Source organism: Lutjanus erythropterus, chromosome 18 (genome assembly GCF_056507025.1).
Source record: "Lutjanus erythropterus isolate fLutEry1 chromosome 18, fLutEry1.hap2, whole genome shotgun sequence".
In the NCBI taxonomy this organism is placed as follows: domain Eukaryota; kingdom Metazoa; phylum Chordata; class Actinopteri; order Lutjaniformes; family Lutjanidae; genus Lutjanus; species Lutjanus erythropterus.
In genome coordinates, this window is record NC_139334.1 from 6972801 (window position 1) to 6998166 (window position 25366).

At 40.0% G+C, this 25366-nt stretch overlaps 2 protein-coding genes across 3 annotated transcripts in view; both read right to left on the reverse strand.

Annotated features, from left to right (window-relative positions):
- prkd3 (protein kinase D3) overlaps positions 1-14858 on the reverse strand; it is a 50255-nt gene extending 35397 nt beyond the window's left edge. The window contains exons 1-2 of one of the 2 annotated variants that reach the window (XM_084742152.1): positions 14675-14858; positions 11941-12583 (exon numbers count right to left, since the gene is read on the reverse strand). In XM_084742152.1, the coding sequence (XP_084598278.1) occupies positions 11941-12234 (294 nt within the window). In that variant the 5' untranslated portion in view covers positions 12235-12583; positions 14675-14858. Of the gene's footprint in view, positions 1-11940; positions 12584-14483 lie in introns of both variants that reach the window. The other variant, XM_084742151.1, reaches the window with a different exon arrangement.
- Positions 14859-16447: 1589 nt separating this feature from the next.
- mocs3 (molybdenum cofactor synthesis 3) lies at positions 16448-25019 on the reverse strand. The gene is made up of 13 exons (XM_084743034.1): positions 24759-25019; positions 22869-23001; positions 22666-22758; positions 22312-22432; positions 20616-20690; positions 20273-20390; positions 20076-20184; positions 19532-19594; positions 18849-19012; positions 18329-18376; positions 17649-17745; positions 17430-17537; positions 16448-16652 (listed from the first exon to the last, which is right to left on the reverse strand). Exons 1-13 carry the CDS (start codon positions 24849-24851, stop codon positions 16495-16497), a joined length of 1380 nt encoding a protein of 459 aa, XP_084599160.1. The 5' UTR covers positions 24852-25019; the 3' UTR covers positions 16448-16494.
- Between the last annotated feature and the right edge of the window lie 347 nt (positions 25020-25366).

Sequence of the window (25366 nt, forward strand, 5' to 3'; positions counted from 1 at the left end):
TCTAACCACTGAGCTAAGGTCCATGGCCGTGTCCAGACCACAGCGTAGTAGGAGACTCTACACCTGTCATCCTAGACCTATTTCAATCATCAGGAGACTCTAACAAAGGTATACCGCTTGCCCAATTTACATAAACCACAATAGCTCATGGTTTCCAGCCAAATCTCTTCCTAGTGGTCTCCAAAGAAAATCCCACAATTATTCCACCAGGCTTTTGATTATGTGAAGCCAGAGAAACAATACTCTTCTGTGGCAATTTGGCCTTAAGTGCAAAATGACTGAAGTGCAGTGAAGATAATGGGGATGAGGTCACTTTTTGGTTGCTAGCCACTGTGTCCCAGATGAGAGCCAGGTGGCTTTTGGCCTAATAACACCATTTTTTTTTCAAATGTGACAGAAACTGTCTCATCTCTCTTCAATGACAATCTCCTGCACATATGAGAGTGTTTGCTTGCATGCATGTGTGTGAGTATGACAGTATTTGTGTGTGTTCATGAGTGTTTCATGCATTACAGTGTCCAGAGGCTGAGCAGAGAAGAGGAAGGCTGAGTCACAGGATCTAAGGCCTCTCAGGAAGAGAGCAGTGTGATCTAAGACATGCTTGGCCAGGCCCCCGCACACTGCTGATGAGTTATAGCCCCGCTGCGATCCTCCGCCAGCGCCTCCGCCTCAGAGATATACTGCAGTACGCACTCCATCTCCCCTCTCTGGCATAGAGTACCAGGGGACAGCCGCCAGATTCACCTCCACACGGGGCAAATAAACAGGTGAAGCTGAGGGGAATTTACGTGAGATTGATGGCGACTGCACTTTCTCTTGTTCTGGTGGAGCCGGAGGTCAAAAGGTGTGCGGTAATAGCAGGATGTAGGAACATGCTGCTGTTGCTCAACAGAAACATCAATAATTGCTGTGGGTTCTGTGTTACAGAAAGTGGGCAGGCACTGGCTGCTTGAGGTTTTCTCTTTCTTTATGATTAATAGCGAGGCCTTACTTTTACAGACATTCTTTTGTTGAATTAGCAGTTAAACAGAAATACAATTGTACCTATGCAAAAGAACTTAACAAGACTAAACATTCAGTCGAGCCAAATTCCAACACTCAGTCCGTCACCTTCTTCAAAACATAAGACACCGAAGGCAATTTCTCTGAACATTTAAACACACAGACAAGAATAATAGCAAGTGCAGTGTAGAGAAAAGCCACTTGAGCACAGGCACACAGACTGAACAGGCTGTGCTGCTCCGCCGACCACAGCAGATTGGAGAGCGGGAATAGGGAGAATATGGAAACAGGGAGCGGCTCTGAGGGGAACTAACCGAACAGCGAGTACGACTGGAGAAAGAGACAGTCACAAAAAGGAGTCATGCTGAGTGGCTGACTGTTTCCCTTGGGTTTAAAAATCCTCAAACAAACCAATCACACAAAAGTGGAATTGTAATACCACGACTTTACTTTCCACTTGGCCTGTGGTGCTTTTCATGAGGGCAAATGCTGTGTATTAAATTCTTAAGACCTTTTTCCCCTCATGACACAGTAGGCCTCTTGTTGCTTTCTTGTTGTATCAACATGTAATTGCACTTGCCCTGCTACCTTCCTATAAGTCTGACAGATCACTCACAGTGCTGAAAGACAGGAAAGGCAAACAGTTCTGAGATAACAACACAGAATAAGACATTCTGCAACCTGCTCTTATTGTCTGGATCAATAATGCAATGCTGATATGACTATGCAGCTACAGCAGAGACAATATGGTCTTCATTGCAGGACATTGGAGACATTTTTGGCATGTTAACACATCTGCTAAGATCATGATCATAACATCTGTTTGTACTAGCAGGCCTGGAATTAAGTGATTTTTGGGGAAGGGCACTTTGGCCTTTGATAGATACAAATGTATTTATTTTAGTACAATTAGCTGATAGTTAGACTGATCAGTAACTATCAGCAATCAATACAACCAAAAACTAATGGCTGTCAAGGTCAAACAAATGTATCATACTTTAACAGTTACCTAGCATTTCTGTACTGGTGACAAAATGTAAAAAAAAAAACAATGCAAGCCTGCATATAGCATTAGCAATCTGAATCAAACAAAAGTTAGTAAAATATTACGCCAAATTTTAAGAAATGTTATATACTAATAATTCAAAAACACAACTTAGATAAAAGGCATATTATGTCAACAGTCTTCTTGTCGATTCAACATCAATATAATCCATAAAGACAAACTATATTTCCACAAAAACTCTACATTTTGGATTTTGTTGCCTTAACTTACTGTGCTAACTTGTGCATGTCACACAACGTTCATAGTTAGCTAATGTTTGCTAACCGGTGTATCACACTACTGTTGTTGTCCAGTGTGATGATGGAGGCACTGTGAAACTTCAGTTTGGTTATTTGTTGTGTTGCATGTAGTTTAAAATAAGGAAATGTGAAACCTTCTTTTGACGGCACAACAGCTGCTTCAAAACAGGATATGCCACTTGCCATGTGGCTGGGTAATTTTAGAAGGGGTATAGTTTCACATTGATAGACCTAAGATTCACCTCCACAAAGCTCTGCGCTGAAGAAAGGTCTGGCTACACACATGATTATGCTGAAAACCACTCTGGCTCTGACATCTCATATTGGGTTTAGTGAACACTAAGATGCAAAAACAGTGTCCCTGCAAATTAGCGTCTGGGGGAACTCGTTTAGGTTGAACATTTGCATGTGGGGAGGCAAGCCTTGGCATTAAAATGTCTGAATAACCACAAAAGGAAAAGCAAATGCTAGCTTGTTTACATTCGTACATTTAGCAAACCAAGTGCCAGTATGCCATTTTCAGCATGTAGACTGCTAACTCTGAGGTTATTGTTTCCCAGGAATTTGGAAAATGCCGACAGCGGAGGCCATGATGCTGCCTGAGACAAGTGACTGGCTTATACCCAAAGTGTGCATCTTGTGAGTCACCCTACAAGGTGTATTACTCCAGGGCATCCATGGCACCGGCCATTTGGCCATGATATAATTTCTGTCCTGTACTAACCTTCTGAGTTGAGAGGTTCTTCAGTTCAGAAAAGTGATATTAGGGATTAACCAGGTCTAGTAAGCAAGGGTTAATATCTTGAAGAGGGCACTTTCCATGTCACTGGACCCCTCCTCTTCAGCATTTGTCATGGCTGAAGTCCTCTAAGTGTGCTGAGGTTGTCAGCAAGTGCAGTGAAGGAGGAACTCCAGGCTAAGGAGGAGAGAAATTCAAGTTGTTAATGAGTAAATTAATGAGGGAAATGAGATATCCTCTTTCAGTGAACTGTCTCCCAGGAAAGAGCTCCTAAATCACTACACATGGCTGGCTACACAAGGACGAAGTCACCAGGATTCCCGAGCATTAAATTAAACATTACTGTTGCCTGCCTCTTCAATATAATCATAATCGAAAGCTCATTCAGCCAGCATTAAGCATGATTGGAGTGATGCAAGATTATCTCTCACCACTGGCATAAGTCAAGTATGGTGAAGGGCATTTGGGCAATCTAGTAGTGCAGAAAATCCAAAGCAAAGCCACACTTGGTGGCAGGAGCGGCCTATGGTCTACTGGTGGTTCTGGCACCAACTGAACGGCAGGACATCAGTCGTACGGTGGCCGCAACCCCCCTCTATGCCCCGTGGAAGGTCTGCCAGCGGGGCTGTCCCATCCTCCCCTACCCCCTTTGCCTCAAGAGGACCACTCTTCTCCACTCTGTCATTCTCTGAGTCTTGTGGCCGGGCCCTGTGTTCTGCCTTGCCACTTTACATTTAGAGGCGAGCGAGGCGGCAGAAATGTGCACTGCAGATGGTAGAAATTACTTAGCTCACTTAACTTCAGAGATTTTTTTTTCTCTTTTTCTTCTCTCTCTCCCTTTTCCACAAATTACTCCAAGACCGGGGAAATTGATAGATTCCTTGTGCAAGTAGGCTTTTTGAGTTGTACACGGAAGACTTTTGATTTTTTTTTTTCATCAATCCCAATTGTGATATCAATTTAGTCACCTCCATGGCTTTGGAATATATCAGTCTGCCTGCAAATGAACTCTGAAAACCATCTAAAAGTTGGAAAAATGCTATGGCTATAACAGTGTGTATTCACAACCAATAGCAACAGTGAGTATTTTGACTCATGGGTGACCTGTTTTTTCTTGAGTAGGAGCTGAATGTGCTTTCCAGGAAACGTCTGGCCTCATGTATATCACACATAAAGCCCTGTGCTGTTGGGACGTCCTCTGGGGTGAAATATGGCTGCCAGCTCCATAGGAACATGCAGATGTGGGCTTATACTGTCGAAGGGAGGGAGGGAAGGACGGAGGGAGGGAGATGGCGGTGATTTATTTCCCGTGTGTTTCAGTTAGTTTTGGTCGATGTGAACTGCAGTCTCTCCATTTTCCATCTGCACCCTTCTTTCTCGCTGTTTTCTCTTCTCATTTTCTTCTCAATAGAACTGTTTTTTTTTATCTTTTGCTGTTTTCTATAGGTACTTTTTCCAAGCTGGGACCGTCTTTATGACAAATTTCAATGCCACATGAAGATGACTGTCATTGATTCTGTCTTATAAAGCTAAATCTTGTGATAACACTTAGACACAATAACATCTGATGTATAGCACCAAGGCAAATATAAAACCATCATGAAAGCATACAAATGCTGACCAAAGAAAGCCGTCTCAAATGTTGCAACTCAGTCTAATTAATCTTGAAAAAGGAATGTTGAGCCGATCTGGTTTTCCTTGCCAAGTCTTACCTTGCATCATGCAAGTGATATCACTCAAAGGTTTAGAACAATCCAAATCCTTCTGTTTTTATAATACTCTGCTATTTTACTGTACGTTGTCCAACATAGCCTGTTTCTGACTCAAAAAGGCCTTTGTCTCGCTAATTACAGAGGCAGCTGTACAGCCCTCAACCAGAGACTGGGAGTTACAGCACTGACAAAACCAGTAGGGAAACCTGTGGCTGAGGCAGCTGCCTCTCACAGCATTTCCAGCTGGAGTGAAAACGCAGCAACATCCTAAGGACAAGCGCTAAAATTAAAGTATTCATAAAACTAACATTTGAGGCAAAGGTTTAATGTTTTTTTTCCATTACCTACGCCAAAAGAACTTCAAATTTCTTTCCTCCTGCTAAGCTTTATCATGTCCTTTGATAGCGAGAAAAGCCTTTAACTGATGCCAAACTGCACTGTAAATTCTCCATTTATATAAAACATGTATGCTGCCAACATTCACCAGAAAATTCAATTGTAACTTTGCAGGATATTAAATAAATTCCTGTAAAAGACTGAAAACTAAACAGTGTTGATTGTGCGATTGCCATTACAGCATCCATCAAGCTGTGTCAGATATTCAGCACTACCAAAGCAAGTGTTTAGCTTCAAATATTTCAGTTTCCTAGCAGTCTAATCCCACCCATCTCCAGCAACATCACATCATCCTCCAAAAATGCCTGGGTGAAGAGGAATGTTCTGTAGCTGGCTGCATGTCCAGGCTGACCAGCTGGCTAACTGGGAGTCATTCTCAGGGAGTCGTGAACTTTTGTCCTGCCACTGCTCCCTTGCTGGCTGCACAAGAGGACTTGGGCGACACCAAACAGGAAGGGCTCAACAAGTGGAAGCTATGGATGTTTATCTCGCGCCATTCATCAAGCCCAAAAATCAGACAGAGAAGTCGTAACCCGACCAGTGAAACAAGGCTGTCTTGACTTGGAGTTGTGTGTAGCTACTGGGGGGCCATCAATGCGCAGTCATGGGTCAGATCTGGGCTCGATGGTACCCGACTGGGAGGGTCTCCACCACCCGCTGACTGGCTCCCTTCATCCGTTCTCACAATCCTCAAGGAGCCTGGCTCAGAGTTGATACCCTTGTGCCAAGTGGTGACACTAAAACAGACGTATTTTAAAGTAGATTGCAGGAGCAGTAACCGCAATAGACTGAACCTATCAAGATCAGGTTGCCCCAGACTAAGGTTGACCTTAACCACTAAAGCTGTTGAATGTGGTCCAAACCACTACTATCAAAACCAACATCAGATCAGCCCAGCGAACAGACAGAAAGTAAATCTATACTGTGGATGCTGGCCAAGTCATGCTGTTGAGTCTTTAGCAGGAAGAGAAATGAACCATACAAAATCTATACAATACACAGCTATTATAACAGGCTACATGGCTGCTCCCTGTCAAACAATGAGACTGATTCAAAACTAAAGGGTTCAGGAAAGATATGAAATGTCAACCTTGAGGCCGTGACACATTATACACAGTGAAAGAGAGCACATGCAAACATCTGGTCATTTTACAGCTGTCCAGAGTGCATCCGCCATAGCATACAGGCTTTTATCTATGGCATGTAAAATGATTTCTCTGCAAGTTACATCTTTAATATTAAGGTTCAGTGAAAGCTGGTCATGACCTAGTTTGTCAGAGAGATCTATAGATATCGCATACCTATCTTATAGTTTGGAACAAGCTCCACAGGGGAAAACTGTGAAAATGTACAAAACAGCAAAAGTGCTACAAAGCAAAGCACTCATTTCTCCAGAAAAACAACATTCTATCCTTGAGCTATGGTCACAAGCTTTGAGAACATACTGAAAGAATGAGATTGCAGATACAAGCAGCCTGAATGAAGTTTCTGAGTAGAATAGCTGAGCCGCCTGCCTGTAATGAAAAGTATGAATGTTTCTACCTTTATACTTTTGCATTAAGGGGTTATGCCATACTTACAGTGGATGCATGCACAGGATTTGACGTTACACTATACCTGATATTCACCTCCTGAAAAACTACACATTTGGCTAAGGCAGCCATATGAGAACTACTTGAACTATGATTGATTTGCATGGGCTGCTTGTGTTTTCTCCTAAGTTTTTGATTGGACTAAACCCCCAGCAAGCTTGTCTGAGGTGGAGATACTGTTTGACTGCAGTAAAAACGTGGCTGCTTTCTTGCAGGGACAGCAGGAGTCTTACCTTCTCTAAATACCTAAGATTCTTTTTTTTTTAATATGGCTGATGAACAATCAGTCTACAATGATTGAAATCCGATGCTCAATGCTAAATGCAAACCAGGACTGCAGAAAAAAATCATTTTGTGATTATTTTGACAGATATTGTGATTGCAATACAAGTCACGATTTTAGAGGACATTGTCATTTCTTGCATTTATTTTCACACTTTTAAGTTTAGTCAAAACTTGATGCTCCTGCAATTTGGATATTGCACTTGGCTATATTGTAGTTTGGATATATCTTATATATCCATAACAGGATTAATCTGTCAACCCCTTGAGTCAACTATAAATCCATCTGTACTGTTCCAATAGGTCAATGTGGGAGTTTAGCTGCGTGCTGGGAAATAAACAGAGCAAAGATGGTGGTGGAAACTACTGTATGTCTTCCAATATGCCTGAAATCAGACTGGGATGCCACTGCAACTGAGACAAGTGCATCTGGGTTCTTGCCCTGCTGGCACAGTGACCTAGACCCAGATAATCAACAAGCAGATGGACAAATTGCTCAGCCACACAGCTAAAGGCTACCATGATGTCAACATGGTTTATATCATGATTTACATAAACAACTAAATCCCACTCTGAAAGTTCACAACAGCTGACACAGCAGAAAAGTTCACACTGAATGGACAGATTTAAGTCGGGATAAGCATCCCTGTTTGTTGCATGGCTGAATGGTGAGTCACGTTGTGAAGCAGGCCAGCTCTCAGCAGAGGAAACATCAGCACGAAGGGGGGAATACACATCCATCCAGATTCCATCGCCATGCAGATATTACCACATGAAGTCTGGAGCTCTTTCCTGTCTCACCTCTGCTGACAGACACCTGAGGTTCTGCTGACTGGAGACATCCTGGGACGACTGTCAACAGCTAAGCGAGGGGTCAGAGATCCTCAGCTGGAAAAGTTGGCCAGGATGAGCGGATTTTGTAAAAGGCTCACCATTGTCATGCATATTTTAGAACAAGAAGCGAGGAGGCAGGGATGGACTGGAGAGCGCAGAAGGCCTACAGTCACATTTTCCATTGATATCAAAGCCATATGGCTGGATTTCATGAAATAGTTGAGGCAGTACACTGCATTTGGCAGCGTTTAATAGAAGAAATGCACAATAACGTGGATGAACAGGCTGGATATGTTCTGTGGTGATGATGTACAGTATATTATTATGAAAAGCATGTACAGTATGTTCAGATGTTTATTGTATATACAGCCTTTTCAAAGTTCCCATGACTGGTGGCCATAAATTAGATCGTTTCCTGCCATATCTTATTACAGTGCATGACATCTTTAGATGAATGCATATGATATGAAGTGATACACAGTGATAAAATTGCACATAAGAAATAGGTGATCCAGATCTCATCTTGGCAGATTATCATCCCCCACTCACCGAGAATGCACTGCACTGATTTTCATTATGGATCGTCTTCAAAGCATCATATTTCCCACCCTTTTCCTGTTACAGATTCTTGCAACTATGCCAATATGTTACAGGATCCATGTAAATATGCGCAGTGATGAGATTTTCTGCTCTGCGGACCAGAACTGTTCATAACTAGCTAGTGAGAATCAGCAGACCTCATAAAGAACAACAACATTACCCTGCTCCTCTGGAATGTCAACTTGGACAACATGAAACCAAGGACACAGGCTCAATAGAGATAGCTCCTTCACTGTCTCCCACTCGTTGTTCAACACGAGTTTGTTCCTCATTCATTTTTTCCCCCTTATTTCCATTATCACCACCTCGGGCACAAATATAGCTCTGACTGACCTAAATGTTCAGATCCCGATGGCTGATGAAAGTGCTTCATTTAATCACCCTTGTTTTATTCAGCCAATGATAATTACAGACACAAACGGAGTAATCATCATTATACACAAGAGGTTAAAAAAACAGCAACGTGTGAATGCACCCAGGAGCCATTTCATTATTTCAACAGGCTTTGCACATCATTAATCCCCACGCAACAATGAAGTACACATCCATGGGCTCAAAGAAGACAATTACTGGGTAAGAGGTTTAGATAACCTTAATATGTTTACAAATGCTGTATATTTAGTAAATGAATAATAATAGATGTTATCAACTCTACATTTTAATTTGCAATACTTGGTTAGGGCTGCAACTAATGATTATTTTCATTATAGATTAATATTTTTACAATTAATCAATTACTTATTTAGTCTCTCAAATATCCAAAAAATGTGCCAAAGTGACATCTTCAAATTGTTTTTGTCCTACTAACAGTCCAAAACCCAAAGACTTACTATCAAGACCAACAAAGAAAAGCAGCAAATCTTGAATTCAAGAAGAAAATGTTAAGCGTTTTTACTTGAAAAATGACTAAAACCATCAATCAACTATCAAAATAGTTGGCAACTAATTTTATTTCGTTTAACTAATTGATCAGTCAACTAATTGTTGCAACTCTATTTATTGTACAACTTACTGTGAAAATTTACTGTTTGTTTAAAGGAGAAATCTTTAATATATTTACTGCATTAAATCCAAAAATGACCATGACTTGTCATCAGAGATTAAGTTAACATGTTTAGTTGAAATACTGGTTTCTCTAACAAGGCTACAGTCACCATGTTCTCCTTTGAAATTTCCATTCCAGTGCAGGATGTCTGTTTTTGTTTGCCCATTTCACATTTATTAGATTTAAAATTAATGCCAAATGTTCACTGAATGAGTAAGTGTCTGTTTATGCGTCATACAAAATCATTAGTTATCTTTTAGCATAAGCTGATGTTAATAACTGCTTTTGTTGTCAGATTAACAGGCGTAACTTTCTGTTCTAACAGAAACAGTGTAGGATTTGTCATCGCCTGTCACTGTCAAAATATAATGTTGTGGTCGTTTTGCACTTATGTAGTTAAATGTCCCTTCAGCCTGCAGGCAACCTGCCTGAGCCTCGAGTATTGACTGTATATTTAAAAGGGGATTCAAACTGTTTGATATACTGTCTATGGCTTATATATTGCTCCTTTAATGCTTCAGTTCATGTGAAATACTTTTTTGATTCTTATTTGGTTTCTGTAGTCGTACAATGCACATATTTTCCCGGCAGAGAAAACCACTTCATATAAAAGGCATAACATCTGCGGTGTTGTTGTTTTACAATGCTTATTATTATATGGGGCCACTTGAAATTAGAAACAAAAATTAAAGTGTTTAACCCTCATTCTTACTTTGCATGTTATAAGCAGACACACACAGAGACACTAGTAGACACAAACCATGATCAGGGCTGCCTAACCACTCTCAGCACAAATGAACAAGAACAGGCAAATTAAAGCTGGCGCCGCTGATTTGCACTTAGGATGTTCTCACACGACCAAATGTGAAATGGCAAATGATGGTGAATGATGCAGCCTGTACTTGTGTTCAAAGCCACTTCGTATGCTGAGGCTACACTCCAGTGTCATTACAACACATTGCCAATGTCATGGAAAATAAAGTGGGTCCAACATCACACAGGGAGAGCAAAACCACAAGCAGTTCTGTGTATGTGTGCGCACATGAGCTTGTATGCGTGTAAGTCCAGCTACAGTATACCACAATGTAAATAAGTGGTGCTACTAGACTGCGTCCTGTAACTGGAGGAGCATCAGGGCTGTTGTGTGCATGCTTCTGCGGTGTTTGACTCATTTTGGGGCACGAGGCCCAGATGTCTGCTTTGGAAAATAAAAACCTAAACAGATGAATATGGTAGAAGATGGCAAAACACATGCCGGTGCATCATGTTGGCCCTCTAGTGCCTTCAGTATTACTACTGAATAGGGTTGGTATCATTGAATTTTAATGATTCTGATTCTGCTGATTGACTTCAGTTCTTAACGATTCTCAATTTCCATTCCTTGAGTGTCCTCCTGCATTCTTCACAGCAGGGTTGTGTGAAATGTTACCAGCTGAAACACTGAGCTAAGCTAATGTAAGCTAGATAACTGTAAAGAAAGTGGTCTTTTTTCTGGTTTCTTGAATTTGGGGTTTACTTTTACCCCTTTTATACCAATTTTTTTTAAATGTTGCTTAAAATGTTTACTCACTGTTTTACAGATGCTTGATTGAAAATGAGCATGCATCAGTTAAAGACACCCCTTCAAAGCATCTGCATTCTCCACTGTGTTGGGCTGACGCACTGAGCCAAACCAAGTCAAGCTAAGCTGCACAAGTGTATGGAAAAAGAGCAAAAGAGGTGCAAAATGTCACCAATGGAAGCAACAAGCCTTCATTGCCTGCACTGAAAAAGTGGAGTAAATTAGGTGTCACGTTTCCATCACTGCCAATCAGAGCTGGAGCCAGAAGTGAATGCCATTTATATCCTTTATCATTGCAGACAAAAGGCAAATGTTAGTGGGCTTTCTGTCTAATGTAAAAGGGGCTTTAAGCTACTTTACTGTAACAATAGAGGCACACAACACATTCTGGTCAAGAATTTTGTAGAATAGTGTTTGCTAAATTGAGGTGATTATTACAAGACACACAATTTGTCCTATTCACCTGCCAATCATGCAACTTAGCAACAGCTGAGGAGGTTAACTGAGAGTAATGCTAGACTCACAATTTAATAAGACAAAGGCATTAAGAGACAAGAAGACACACATGCATTCAGTTCACATTGCTACAGGCACAGACAGATAGCCAAGTCGATATACAGTACGTTTGCAATACACAGTTTAATTAGAAACTAATGCCAGTCAAATTTGTATAGGAATTAATAAGCAGAATTGGAAGTAATAATTCCTTTGGAAATTGGTTCTCAATGCTAAACCCTATATGTATGAAAACAAGCTAATTGTAATAGGTTTGCATGTGTTTGTGGAAAAGCTTTCACGTCAGAAGACATTTGAAAAATTGAAAACTGTTTCACTGAAAACAGAGAGTGAATGATATGAGATGAGACCCTTACCTTCTGGTCCACTATCGAGCACACCAGGTCCTTGACAGAGGAGAGCGACAGGTCATTGGCCTCCAGGTTCACCGTCTCTCTGGTCAGCCCTATCTGCAGCAGGAAGGATACCCCATGGAAGGAGCCGCGGGAGTTGGTGGGGCTGGGGACGCTGTGGCTGCCGTTGGACAGCCGCGTGTAGAGCGGTCCGGGCGGGCTCGGCGACGGGGACGGGGTGGACGGCGAGGACGGGTGGTGCGGATGAAGAGAGTGGAGGAAGGCTCGAGGTAAGGATGGGGGAGAGGAGGCAGACATTGGGTTTCTTCCAATGGCAACGTGAGACGCTGAATAGTGGAGGTTTTACTGACAGCTGGCAGAAAGAAGCACAGTTTGATCTCTGTGGATGGAGTCTTTGGTCCTCATCAGCCGTAGTGAGTCAGCACTGTATGTTTTATCAAAGTGACATTGTTTTTCATAAATTAAGAGGGTAATAGCTGATCCGCCCACCTGAGCTCACGCAGCACACACTCATTCACTGGATGGGCAGGTAGTCTCTGAGTGACTCGCAGACTTCTGCAGTAAAATCACTGCAACAAACTTCATATCCTGGAGTGGTGCTCCTTCTCCTCACTGAGGTCAGTAATCCACTCTGACCACAGGAAGCCTGTCCCCACAAACACACACACAGAGAAACACACATAGTGCTATTTTTATAATGAAAAAAGTATTCACCTGAATACAGTAGAGAGTAATGGAACGGTGCTGTTGTGCAGCCCAGCTGTATGAATTAAACAGCTACTTTTATTCCCATTGTGAACACTTTTAAGTCCCATTCATTAACAAAAACATGTCTCAGCCAATCTGTTTTCTCAATTAACACACTCAGAAACAGGGGTGCAAGAAAATGTCGATAAACTTGAGTACTACGACATTATGTTTTGGGAGAATACTGTCGATTGTGGCAGTGATTCATTTTGTGCTCAGTTAGGCAATGTTTTTATCTATCTTTGCTGTTCTGATTGCATAAAAAGTAAACTTTTTAAACTCAGATTTTATGCATATGGTGGTGTTTTATTTATACTATGACAGTTTTCCTAAAATTAGATTTAAAAAATAGCAATATATCACCTTGCCTACAGTACTGATCAGTCAATGGAAACGTAACCCCTGTATTCTGAAATGTACCAAATCAGCAGATTCTTGCTCATACAAAACACTACTTAGAAAAAATAATTTCTTCTGCAATTCTGCAATCTTCTGTTTAATGAAAAATGAAATCTGACCTCATCCTTTAGATTGGCGGCATTCAGACTGAAAACTAACATGGTAAGATTCAGGGTTGGCCATTTTGACTGATAATTTATAGTGATCCCAGTTTGATGATTGATTGACTGTGAAGACTTAACTAACTTCAAACCTAAAACAAATACTCAGAGGGGATTCTTTAAAGGAATAGTTCACCCAAAAATGAAATTTCAGTCATTATCTACTCACCCTGATGCAATTGAGGGTCTGGTTTATTTTGATAGTCCACAAAACAATGCTGGAGTTTCACAGAAAAACAGAGTTGCAGAGTCTCCCAAACAATTGGAAGTGAATGGTGACCAGTTTTCAAATGCAAAAACAACTGAAACAAACATAAAATGCCTCTATACTGCTCATCTGACATAATCCAAGTCTCCTAAAGAACCAACATGCTGTTTGCACAATGTCACACCACAAACACACAGTTCAGACAGTGTACATGTGCACATGAACATGGCTTATGGATCTACATTGAAGATGCAGGCTAAAAACATGGTGTGAATAACATTTTTGGAGTCAACTTGGCTGGCTTCAACTGTTTTCCTGTGAAACTCCAGCAGTGTGTTGTGGATTGAAAAACTAAACCTGCCTTTCAATCAGCATGAAGGTGAATAGATCGTTTTTGGGTGAACTATCCCTTTAAGTCAAAACCCTCTCAGACTGGGGGTCCGTGGCCCAATGCGCATCTATTGTCAGGGTCCTTGAAAAAGTTTAGGAACCCCTGATTTAGATAGTTACTTGTGTTGTTGTTGTTGTTGTTGTTGCCTTGTATTGTTTTGGTTGTATGTACTTCCCAGAGTAGCTTTAAGCTAGCTCATACTGCCTTGCTGTAAATGGACTGTGCTAAAGGAGCCACAACTGTCCTTAATACCATTAGTTTTAACTTCACTATCGACCTTTTGCGAGTTTTGATCAAACTTGAACGTATCACTACAACCGGCCGTATCAGGTCGTGCGCAGACGTTAAAACAACAGCCTAAAAGACACGTTTAAGTTGATAAAGCGTATCATTTTTGTGTTTACAAGGACTTAACCTCCACAAACATCTGGAACCAAGGCTTCTGAACATCTGCACCCCTCCCACTTTCGATTGGCTTGCTGGCAGAACACGACCCGAGTCGAGAATGCCAGCAAAACAAGTTATACAAGAGCTGAATTTACACATTCAGGAGTTACTTTGTTACCGTTAAACTAAACCTCCGTGTAAAGCCTGTTCAAAACCAAGCGTCGCTTTAAATATTTCTGAAATGATACTTTACCTTCACAGTCAGCGAAGGGCGCTTTTCTTTCCATTGTGAGCGGTCTGAAGAAACTTTGTAACTCCATCAACTGAGGAAAGCGCTGTCTCAACTTTATAATTCTGCACTTTCTGAAGTCTCACGGCAAAACAAAGCGTCGTCGCCTACATAAAACAAACACAAGTTTTACGCACAGCCGCGCTGACACTCACCGAGCCGTCCATTTATTTTCTCTTATCTTTTATTCCAGATTGTAAATTCATGCGCATCTTATTATCCTTCCAGCTGTGACTACTCCCCCCGCTAGACGAGAAAAAGAGCAGCGACCGTCGCTGGGGCTTGGAGTCTTTTTATTATCTCCGCATAACTGACTTTCCATGTGTGGGGAGGAAAACGTGAACTACAGTCCCTGTGAAGCAATGGCGCCTCCGATGGAACCTCAACCAATGCGCATGTGCCTTTCTTTTCCGTTATTTCAACTTGGTCATGCCAAGAAAAAACTTTATTCTACACGAGACAAGACACTAGTTTCCAAAGTGCGGTCCTGTGGTTCCCAGGGGGCCTTGAAGGGGTCACCGGCAAAATGAGGAATGGATCGATGTCACTTTAATTCAATAAATATGAACAAAGAGAGAAGAAGTTTGAGTTCTCTGTCCAGCTTTCAGTCTTAACTGCCAGGGCCGGCCCAAGCCTTTATGGGGCCCTAAGCAGGATTTCACATGGGGGCCCCTCTATTGTTAATGCTTGATCATTCACACATGTACTGTAAACACATACATTATCAATTGTATTTATCGTAGCTTTTGTTGTTTACATCATACTACATGTCTGCCTGGTATATTTATCCTTCTATGGTTTTTAATCTTCAAAAGGCAGCAAACTCACAAGATTTTATTGGAGTTAATTTTCACTTTAATATTCAAACTTCAAACCTTCACTGTGTGCATGAACATAACGGTTGCTCTGATGGATGCACCAGGAATTTGTTTTTGTTTTTTGAATCAGTAGTATTGTTAGCCAGCCCATTAACATAATATTGTGTTTTGTATGATTATCATAGACCAGGGGTCTGTAAGCTTTGCTATCAAAAGGCCTTTTTTGGCCAAAAAAGTAAAAAAAAAAAATCTGTCTGGAGTCACAACACCTCTTAGAGTTATTTTCTTTTTTCTATTTTTTTTTTTTAGATTTGGCATCCATAGCTAGTCTATGTCTATTTTACTTGCCCTGCACTTGAAATGTTTTAGCCTACTTCTGGGTCTACCATGTAAAGCACCATGTATCTTTTGGTTGAAAAATAAATTTATAAAGTTTATTATTATTATCATAAAGTTTAGAAACTGCTTAAAATAAGGGTATGTGGACCATTGTGTCTGCTTGAGAACCCTGACATGGAAAGTGTATGTTCATTTCTTAGATATGCTAAAGTGGTACATTTACTGAAATGCTTATTAATGTACACAGTCCCTGTAACTTTGGACTGTGTGAATAAATCAGCTGAACTTCCAAGCACTGACATAAGAAAAACAGGAAGAGGAACCTGATTTTGCAAGGATGCTTACGTGTTATCTAACTGCCAGCTCATGTATTTGATGAACTGATACACACCAGATTACACAACACAATTTAAGGAACTGCTCCATTGTTACACTTGGTATGTGAGCTTTGGCAATTCAGTAATGACATTCAACAACATGCTGAGTACAGATAGATGTAGTGATGACGATTGGTGCTTTCACAAACACAATGCGATTCTTGATAAATAATCATCAATAATGTGGACATAAAGACTAAGTGCATAAAGGTGAATCATACAACAACTACAACAGTCTTTACTGTAATGCAGCCTTTAAAACCTGGAAAAGACCAAATGTATCACAATATATTGCAAACTAAAATCTAAGACAACAGTTTCATATCACAATATTGATGAAGCATCAATATATTGCCCAGCTCTGATAGAAATAAGAAAAAATCAACAACGGTGACAAACAGAATGCAGAATTTATTGACAAAGAAAACCATTTTAAATGCACTAATACTGTGGGAATGTGGGGTCTATTCTTTTTGCCCAGGCCATCAGCCCTCCACAGATGTCTTTCACTGTGACGCTGTCCACTTCTGATCCACTCATCTCCTCCATAACCTGCACCGCCCTCTGAGAGTCGTTACCCAGCTTACAGATCACATACACTGGAGGAAGCAGCAGAGAGAAAACACTGAGAGGAGACTCGTGTTGCTGTTGAAGTCCGTGAAGGACAAAAGGTGGGGGTACTCGATAAGGAGGATTAAGAGTTATAGATGATGTAAATGTATGTTTATTATCATGTACAATATTTGACATCATGTGTAATTTTATATTTCATTACTTTTCCATATCACTGCCAATATTACTTTCTATGTCATTGCCAATATTAATTTTTATTTTATTTTATTTGTACTTTTTTATTTAATTTCTTCTAAACTCCATATTTCACTTCATATTCAATACTCTGTTGTTTTTTATTCAATGTTACAGTAATTTTGTAGCAATTTCTGCCATACGAATTTCTTTGGGGAAACCTGCAAACAAGAGTGTTTAAGATTACACATCACACTCGATTATGCAGAAACTGACAATATAATAAACAATAAGACTATTAAATGCTAAGCTAACAGTCCTCAAGGCTAAATTTAGCTCATTGACAAGGAAAGCTCAACACAGTGACTATCCAGAACATCACCAAAATAACATTTTGAATATTAATTTCTCTAAAGCAGGCCAGCTGCTCAGGTCCACCGTGCTTGTTTTGGAAAAGGGGTCACCTAGCAACCCCATTACAACCTGCTACTAGCCGTCCAAAATAAGCCTCCAACCGGCCCAGCAGTATGAGACTACAAAGTGGACTGTGAATATGCACAAGTGGCTCTGCGTGCCTGTTCATTTCAAACAACAAGTACAGAGCTCTAAACAGTGTTTAGACATGTTACCTGGAGGCCGGCAGTCACCTGCCATCTGCCGTGTCAATTGGCTGATTCTCTCCCGAAGTAATCGGATATGTTCGCTCTTCCTCTCCTCTAAACTTGAGAGGGGAATGTCTGGCAGCAATATAAGGAGAGTAATTCCACAGGAGTGGCAAACAGGATGAACGTAAGCAGACAATACAGAATTACGACAATGTGAGTGTGGCTCCATCACTTAAAGGATACTGAGAGAGAAAGGTAAGTGGCATATATCCACCTCCACAAGAGGGCGCACATCCAACAAGAGATGGGGCTCTGCATTGTCCAATATCGATTTATAATCCTGGAATTACAGTAAAACACTCATTAATGCACAAATACTGATAACTACATAATTAGATAGAGGTGTGGCTTTATCTTTTGGAAAAATCGCATTGATTTATATCCACAGTTAATCACCGAAACCAAAATTACTCACAGCAAATGTTGAAATGTTGCGTGGATTTGTATAAGTGGAGTAATATGAACATTTTAACTGCTTCTCCTCAAATCACAGGAAACAAAACTGTTTCTAACCGGAGGCCCTTGCACAATCTCCATTACAGCCCAATCAATCATGATCCCCATCTCTGCGCTTAATGACTCAGCGGGTTTAAAAAGCGCCAATTCTGCAAGAAACATAAACAGATGCAGTCCACTACCACTGCTCTCAGTGCCAAATAGAACATATTATTCTTTCCCATAGAAAAACTACAGGCACATTTTAAGTCATTTCCCATTTGGGGCTGGGTCAGCGCCGAGATGTAATCAGTTTATGAATGCAAATGAAAACTGGGAAAATTGTGAGTAATCATACAATAAACAGCACTAAATACAGGGAGTCACGCAATGGTCAGCTGTTCTGTAGTATACTGTATGTTCCCTACCTGTACAGTGATCCTCTGTTCTCTGGAGAGCAGGTTGAGTTTGCGGCACTGAAACACACAGGAAGTCAGGCAATGAGAGATTTTTCTCATGATTAGAGAATAACTGTGTCTTATCAAATGGCAATAAAGCCCAGCTCATGAGCAAACACTTACTACTTCCAAAAGCAACTTTCTTGTAAAAATGTAAATGACCCGTGATATGAGAAGCCGCGTCAACTTTGTCTCTTAGAGCCCCAATTCCAAAAAAGTTGGGACACTGTGTAAAATGTGACTGTAAAATGTAATAATGATTTTCAACTTTCTTTTTACCTGTTAACCTAGTCTTTTGTTGCCCTTGTCCACACTGTTTTTGGAACATTTTACAGGGATCAAAGTCGGAATAAGTTTACAACAGTTTGAAGAGTAGTCTTTGTACTATATTCCACTGAATATAAGTCAAAATGGGTTTGCAAATCATTGTGTTCTGTTTTAATTGATGGTTTACACAGCATCCCAGATTTTCTGAATCAGGAAGACCAACCTTATCTGTGGCAGCGGCTCCACAGAAAGCCTCGTAGTCCACCAGCTGGGTCACAGTGGGGTTCTCTCCACACACTGCACAGCCAGCCTGCTTGGGCCGCAACTTGATGGACCTGAATCTGGCGTCTTGAGCGTCAAACATCACCAGCTGCTGCCCGCAGGATGCTGCCTCGCCCAGTCAAGGAAAAGGCCACTTTGTGAAAAGCATCACCGTGCTGCTTGATTCAGAGAATCAGCTGGCGCATGCCTCATTTGTGTATGAACACCATAGCAACATGTAGCCGTTTTTGGTTGGAAAACAGTGCAACACTTCCCTGGCTGACGCAGAAGGCCCAGGTGTCAGCATGAGTGTTACAATACAACACAGAAGGCAGGACAGGACAAGTCTAGTCTCTGATGTGTCTCAATATTAGAGTGGGAACACTGTAACCACAACAGATTCATAAGAGCTCTCATAGGAACAGCAAATGATAAGTCAGCAGAGTCCAGACAAAAAAATTTATGCCAGTTTTGCTTTATCAGAAAGGCACAAAACAACCTTCTCATCTCTAATTTTATTACAATAAAAACCCCTGCAGCAGTTCTTTGTGTATTCATCCAGATGACTGTGCAAGATGTTTCTGATGTAGGGTAACAAAATGGCCAAAGAAGGTACTGTATGTTGTGTGGGAGTTCAAAGGATACAGCCTTGTCCAGAGGCAACCTTGAGGACTTCCAAAGCCTGGAAGCAGCCCATTATTCCCGGAACTTAAAGAGAAGTGGGTTATTTTACCAGCAACAGCTATCATTTAGAGATCTGACAAGCCACATCTTTGTCCTCCTTTGAAAACACACATTTTTACTTAGCTTTTTTCCACTTTCATCTACTTTTACTTAAATTAATACCTTGCTGCATATGTCTAATAATATAATCTATTGTTTTATTATCATTATTATTATTGTCTGCCAATTATTTTGATAATCGATTAATCTTTTCAGTAATTTTTCAAGCAAAAATGTCAAACATTTGCTGCTTTTCTTCATCATTCATGATAGAAAATGAAGAGTCTTCAGGTTTTGGACTATCAATTGGACAGAAGAAGCAATTTGAAGATATCACTTTGGGCCTTTTCCCTTTTTTTTTTTTTTTTTTACAATTTTTGGACATTTTATAGACTAAGCAATTAATTGTGAAAAATTACCAGCATGCTAGTGGATAATGAAATGGTTTTGAGGGGAAAAGACTCACCCACTCCCAACACCCCTCCATCAGAACAGTTGGTCACTGTCTCTGGCGGTGGGGGTACTGGGTACAGACATCTGTAGCAGGGGCCTCCATGGTAGTTATATACTGTCAGCTACAGAAACACAGAAAGATAAAGTAATGTTACTATTCGAGAGGAGCTGATGGACTTTTTCCACACTGATGCAAGATTTCTACCTTACCTGGCCCTCCATTCTAAGGGCACTTGCTGACACCAGAGGCTTGCCGCTGAGCACACAGGCATCATTCACCAGATAACGAGTGGGAACATTGTCTGAACAATCAGCCACAATGTCATATATGAGGTCAGTGAAGTCAAGGTGTCATCACAACATGAGTTCATGCCATTGGTTAGTCACATGTGCACATTTCCCAACTGAACAGCTAAAACTCTCTTCATGCAACATAAGCAGTCATGGGCCTGAATGAGACTTGGCAGCTGTAAGATGGATTCATGACAAAGAATTGGCCAGTGGCAGCGGGTCTGTGTAACACATGTAGGTTGAGTGCTTCGCAGCAGGATACTGTTGAATGAGTTGCAAGGCGTTTTCCGGCGAGAGCTGCAGGTGGTAGGGAATACACTCAACTGCTGAGTTCAGCCTGCAGACATAAAGTCACATTCAAATGCATCAAGTCATTTTCAAAAAAGCCTGGGTTGGCCCACCATGATAATAATAATAATAATAATAATAATAATAATAATAATAATAATAATAATAACAACAACAACAACAACAATAATAATAATAATAATAATAAACTTCATTTATATAGCACTTTTCATAACATAGAATGCAGCTAAATGTGCTTCCCAAAAGAAACAAGTCAATAGCAAATGTATTAAAAACAAGAAGTTGAAATAAAGTCCTAAAGAGATTTAAAAAAAAAAAAAGATTAATACTAGTAAAAAGAGAAATCAATTATAGTTTAATAAAAAAATCATTTTAAGATCATGTTTAAAGAAAGGGTGGAATAAATTAAAAGCAAGAATATAAAAGTACGTTTTGAGCTGTTTACTAAAACTATCAACAGAAGTTGTTTGTCTTATGATGGGCGTGTAAGAACAGAAACCTGCTTCACCATATTTTTGCAAGTCATGTTTTGTATATCGAGTAAGCCAGCATTAAATGACCAGATGCATTTTGAAGTTGCAACCTATCAGTGGTTTGTTTAAGTAATCCAGTATAGAGTGCATTACAGTAATCTCTGCAAGAAAAAGAAAGGCATAGGTCAGCTTGTTGGTATCTTCCAAAGAGAAGTCGGGTCTAACTCTTGAGATATTTCCTAAATGATAAGAAGGAACCTTTCTAACAGTGTTGATATGTGATTCAGTTCAGTTTTTTTTTACTTCAGGCTTATTCTGTAGAACCAGTCTTACATTTTGCTTAACATCTCTTCTCTCTACACATCTCTATTAATTATAAGATATTTTGTACCAATGGCACAAATTAGCAGCTTAAATAGAAATTATTGAGGGCTAGGGTCTTAAAACAAATATCAGGGTCATTATTGGTGGTTCAGTTGAACCAAGAACAAACTGCAAAAACAGCAACATGTGAGTTTTGAATCTGACATGGGACCTTAGTCACATGCCCCCAGTCACTGCCCTCCTTCCTAATCGTTGCCGTCTGTCTCAGCTATCAAAAATAAATACATTATCTTAAAAACACACATTATTACTCAAGATTCCTGTATTGTAAATTGTATTATATCTGTAGTAAATTATCATCAATGAACAATTAGGGATTAAAATAAGAGGGTGGCAGTGTACTGTATGTGTAGCTCAGAATTGTAACACTATACAAATGGCGCCCTCATGTGGTCATGGCTACACAGTGTTTGCTAACCACAGTAGGCCCACTGTGAGGGATAAAGGCACCAAAAACAGCCATCGCTAAAATAACATGTTTACACAATATTTGCAGACTGAGTAGAAATACACAACCAAATATAACCTGTGGTGAGACTGGAAAGCGCCAGTATGCATTATACAGCAACCAGAGGGTCACAAAAAAGCATAGAAATACTCCAATTACCATAGTTAGAGAACATTTACTAATAATATCAAAACACCGACTGCTCTGTTTCAGGTCTGTTTGTGCAGGAACTCATTTCTCAAATGCCATCAAACACTTTGTTTCTACTAGATGACACTATAATCAAATGATATTAAGATACTTGCGACCTCTGTGTAAAGTACTTTATGCCAGTCAATCAGTACCTTCTAACTGCAGTGGCGGCAGACAGAGCTTTGGCCTGGCCCTGGCCGTCCTCCGCGTGAAGCACCTGTCTGTGCAGGTTACTGAGCTCTACCTCATCATAGTCCAGCAGGCCCAGGCGTCCTGCAGAGACACAATGACAAACAGGTTGCTGAGGCTTTAGAGTACATGTGAAAACCTGATAATGGTGGTCAGCCAGGAAGATTAAAGTATAATCAGGGTACAAAGTTAACAAAGCACGCAATACATGCAATTCTGTGCAATTGTGTGTTGAGAAACATTGTTCTTAAACTTTTAAATTATTTGCTAATACAGGTTTTCACAAAGTGGTGAAGATAATCAGTTAGATTACCTACCAATGCCTGCTGCTGCAAGATACTGTGCCAGGGGGCAGCCCAGTCCTCCACAGCCCACAACCAGCACTGAAGTCTTGGATAAGTTTAGCTGACCTGTGGATAATTAAGATTCACTCTGTTCAGTTCATTCAGGCCATAAATCTCACTTGACAGATTGCTTTCTGTACCATATATCAGAATAACACTGTCTTAACCATCCGCACCTTGGACACCTAGCTCAGGTAGGAGGAGCTGTCTGCTGTACCGCATGATCTCCTCGTTGCTGAGGGCTGCTTTGGCTTTCAGAGGGGTTAAGGGTGTCACTTCGTCATGCAACTCCAGTGCTGAGGTATGACTCTGAGGGAGGAATTATTACACAAGATATAAGAAACAAGTTCAAACAGGAGCTGTGAGCCATGTGGCATCACAGCCTTCAACAGTCTGCCTCAATAATATAATGAGCATTTATATCTCTCTTTACATGTCTACAGCCCATATGTCTGACATAAGGCGCTATATGTGAAAAGCTCTTCATAAGGAGGGTTTTAAGTGGCTTAAGTAGCATTTACGCTATAATGGGCTAAGTGGGCTCTATTTTTGTTGAAACATACACATTCATTTTGGACGTTTTCAAATGCCGATTTTTCTAATACTTTTCTTTTCCCTTATGTGATAAGAAGACATGAATGTGTTTTTACTTGTTTGTTACTGACTGTTATTAACTTATTTGTTAACTGAGAAGCATGTGAATCTATGAATATAGCACTGCATTCTTAGATTGCTTTAATGTGCAATATTGTCTTAACATCATGTGCATCTATGTGAAGTATGTATATGTGTTTATATGTGTTATGTTTTACTGGAAAGCACACTGCATTTGCCTGAAACATACTTACAATTAAATTTGATTCATTTATTCATTCAGTCATGTGCAACATTACATTTAATATCATGCGCAATTTTACTTTCAATATATTGCCAATACTACTTTTCTACTGTACTTTATTGAGTTTACTTTTTTAACCTAACTTACCTTACTTTCATTCATTTAGTACATGGGTTTTACATTCACTCCTCACATACTTTATATTTAAAACTCTATTGTTTTTATTGTTATGTTACTGTAATTTTTCAGCAAATTGGATTAATTAAGTTTTATCTTATCTCATTTCTTATTTACATATTTTCTTGTATACATGAGTATGTGATGCTTATCTTTACAGCACCGGCAACTGAGGATATGTGTTTGCCCCCTGATGACTGGCATAAATACCTCCATCGATATGGACTATATGCTCTGTGTTATTTTAGGTGTCATGTGTCTCTTCTCTGTTTCATATTGGTGATGATGCCGATGCTGATGATGATGATACGGTGACAGTAACAGTATATATTATACTTGTTGTGTTGATGATGATAATGATGATGATGACAGTATATGCTACACTGCGGCATCAACCTTCATGGTACCTGTGCCAATGCCCAGTATTATTGAGACTGTGATGTCCTTTCAGTGGTGATGTGTACTACATTGATAAGGATAAAGTTCTTAAGAAATGTTCACATTTGTATTTTGCATTTTTATTTAAATATGTTAATGCTCACTACATTATTACAGGCAGGGTTATGGTGGACACTCGTTAATCTGCATGCCTCTAGCTGCATCTGTGCAAAGGTGCAAGCCATCCTGCACACAGGTTTATGTTAACTGCTATATGTTTTTGTGTCTATGAGCTTTTGTTTGGTTTGTTGTGTGTTTTTACACTTGCTGCAGCACAAACTGTCCTCTAAGAAGAGTAATTAACTAAACTGAATTAAATATTACTGGGACCATTTCTTACTCTGTTATAATATTTAATATTTCCCTCCCTAAACTACACATTATCTTCAGGAGTAACGCTATTGGTGTCAACTGTGCTCTTATGTTCCATGGCAGACTATGAACAATGTTTGCTAACGTTGTAAACTATACTAGACAACAAGGATGCCATAATTATATTAAAGTTAGCTGCAACATACATGCAAAAGTGCTACATAAAAATGAAGAAAATAAAAGACACAGCCTGCATATCTGAACAAGCAATGAAGCTCAGCATCCATTAAAACTTTCGTACCTTTTCCAGTTGTGCCAGTTTATTCTTCAGAGCAGAAAGCTCTTTCTCTTTCTGCTGGAGCTCTGCCTTCAAGCGGCACAACTCTTCAGTCATGGCGGCTGGTACAAAGCAGGAAACACGTACAATTACAGAACATATATATATATATTTCTCTAAAGGATGCTACAATCCACCGTTAGCTTCAGTGTAACTTTGTGACAGGAACATGTTAACGTATCAAGCACACGGCACAAACTTCCGGGCTGACCATGTGACAATGCGACCACGTGGTTGGTGACGCACAAAGCGCTGGTCTCTTCATTGAAAAAATTACTAAATAATTGTACCTTTATTGTACGGATGCATTTATGTTATTTTTTGAGATTGAAGTCGAACATGTTTTTCATATGTTATGTGGGACTAGGTTTAATTTACAAAAAAAGATGTTTATTATAGAAGTCGTGTTTTTTATATTTATTTATTTATTTTTAACTTATATGTGAAGTTTTATATCCAGAAATCCAAATGGTCTGAATATTCACTAATTCAAGAATGAATGAATGAATGAATGAATGAATGAATGAACTTATATTCTAATCCACTGAAAGGACTGGCAAATAAGGGAGCCC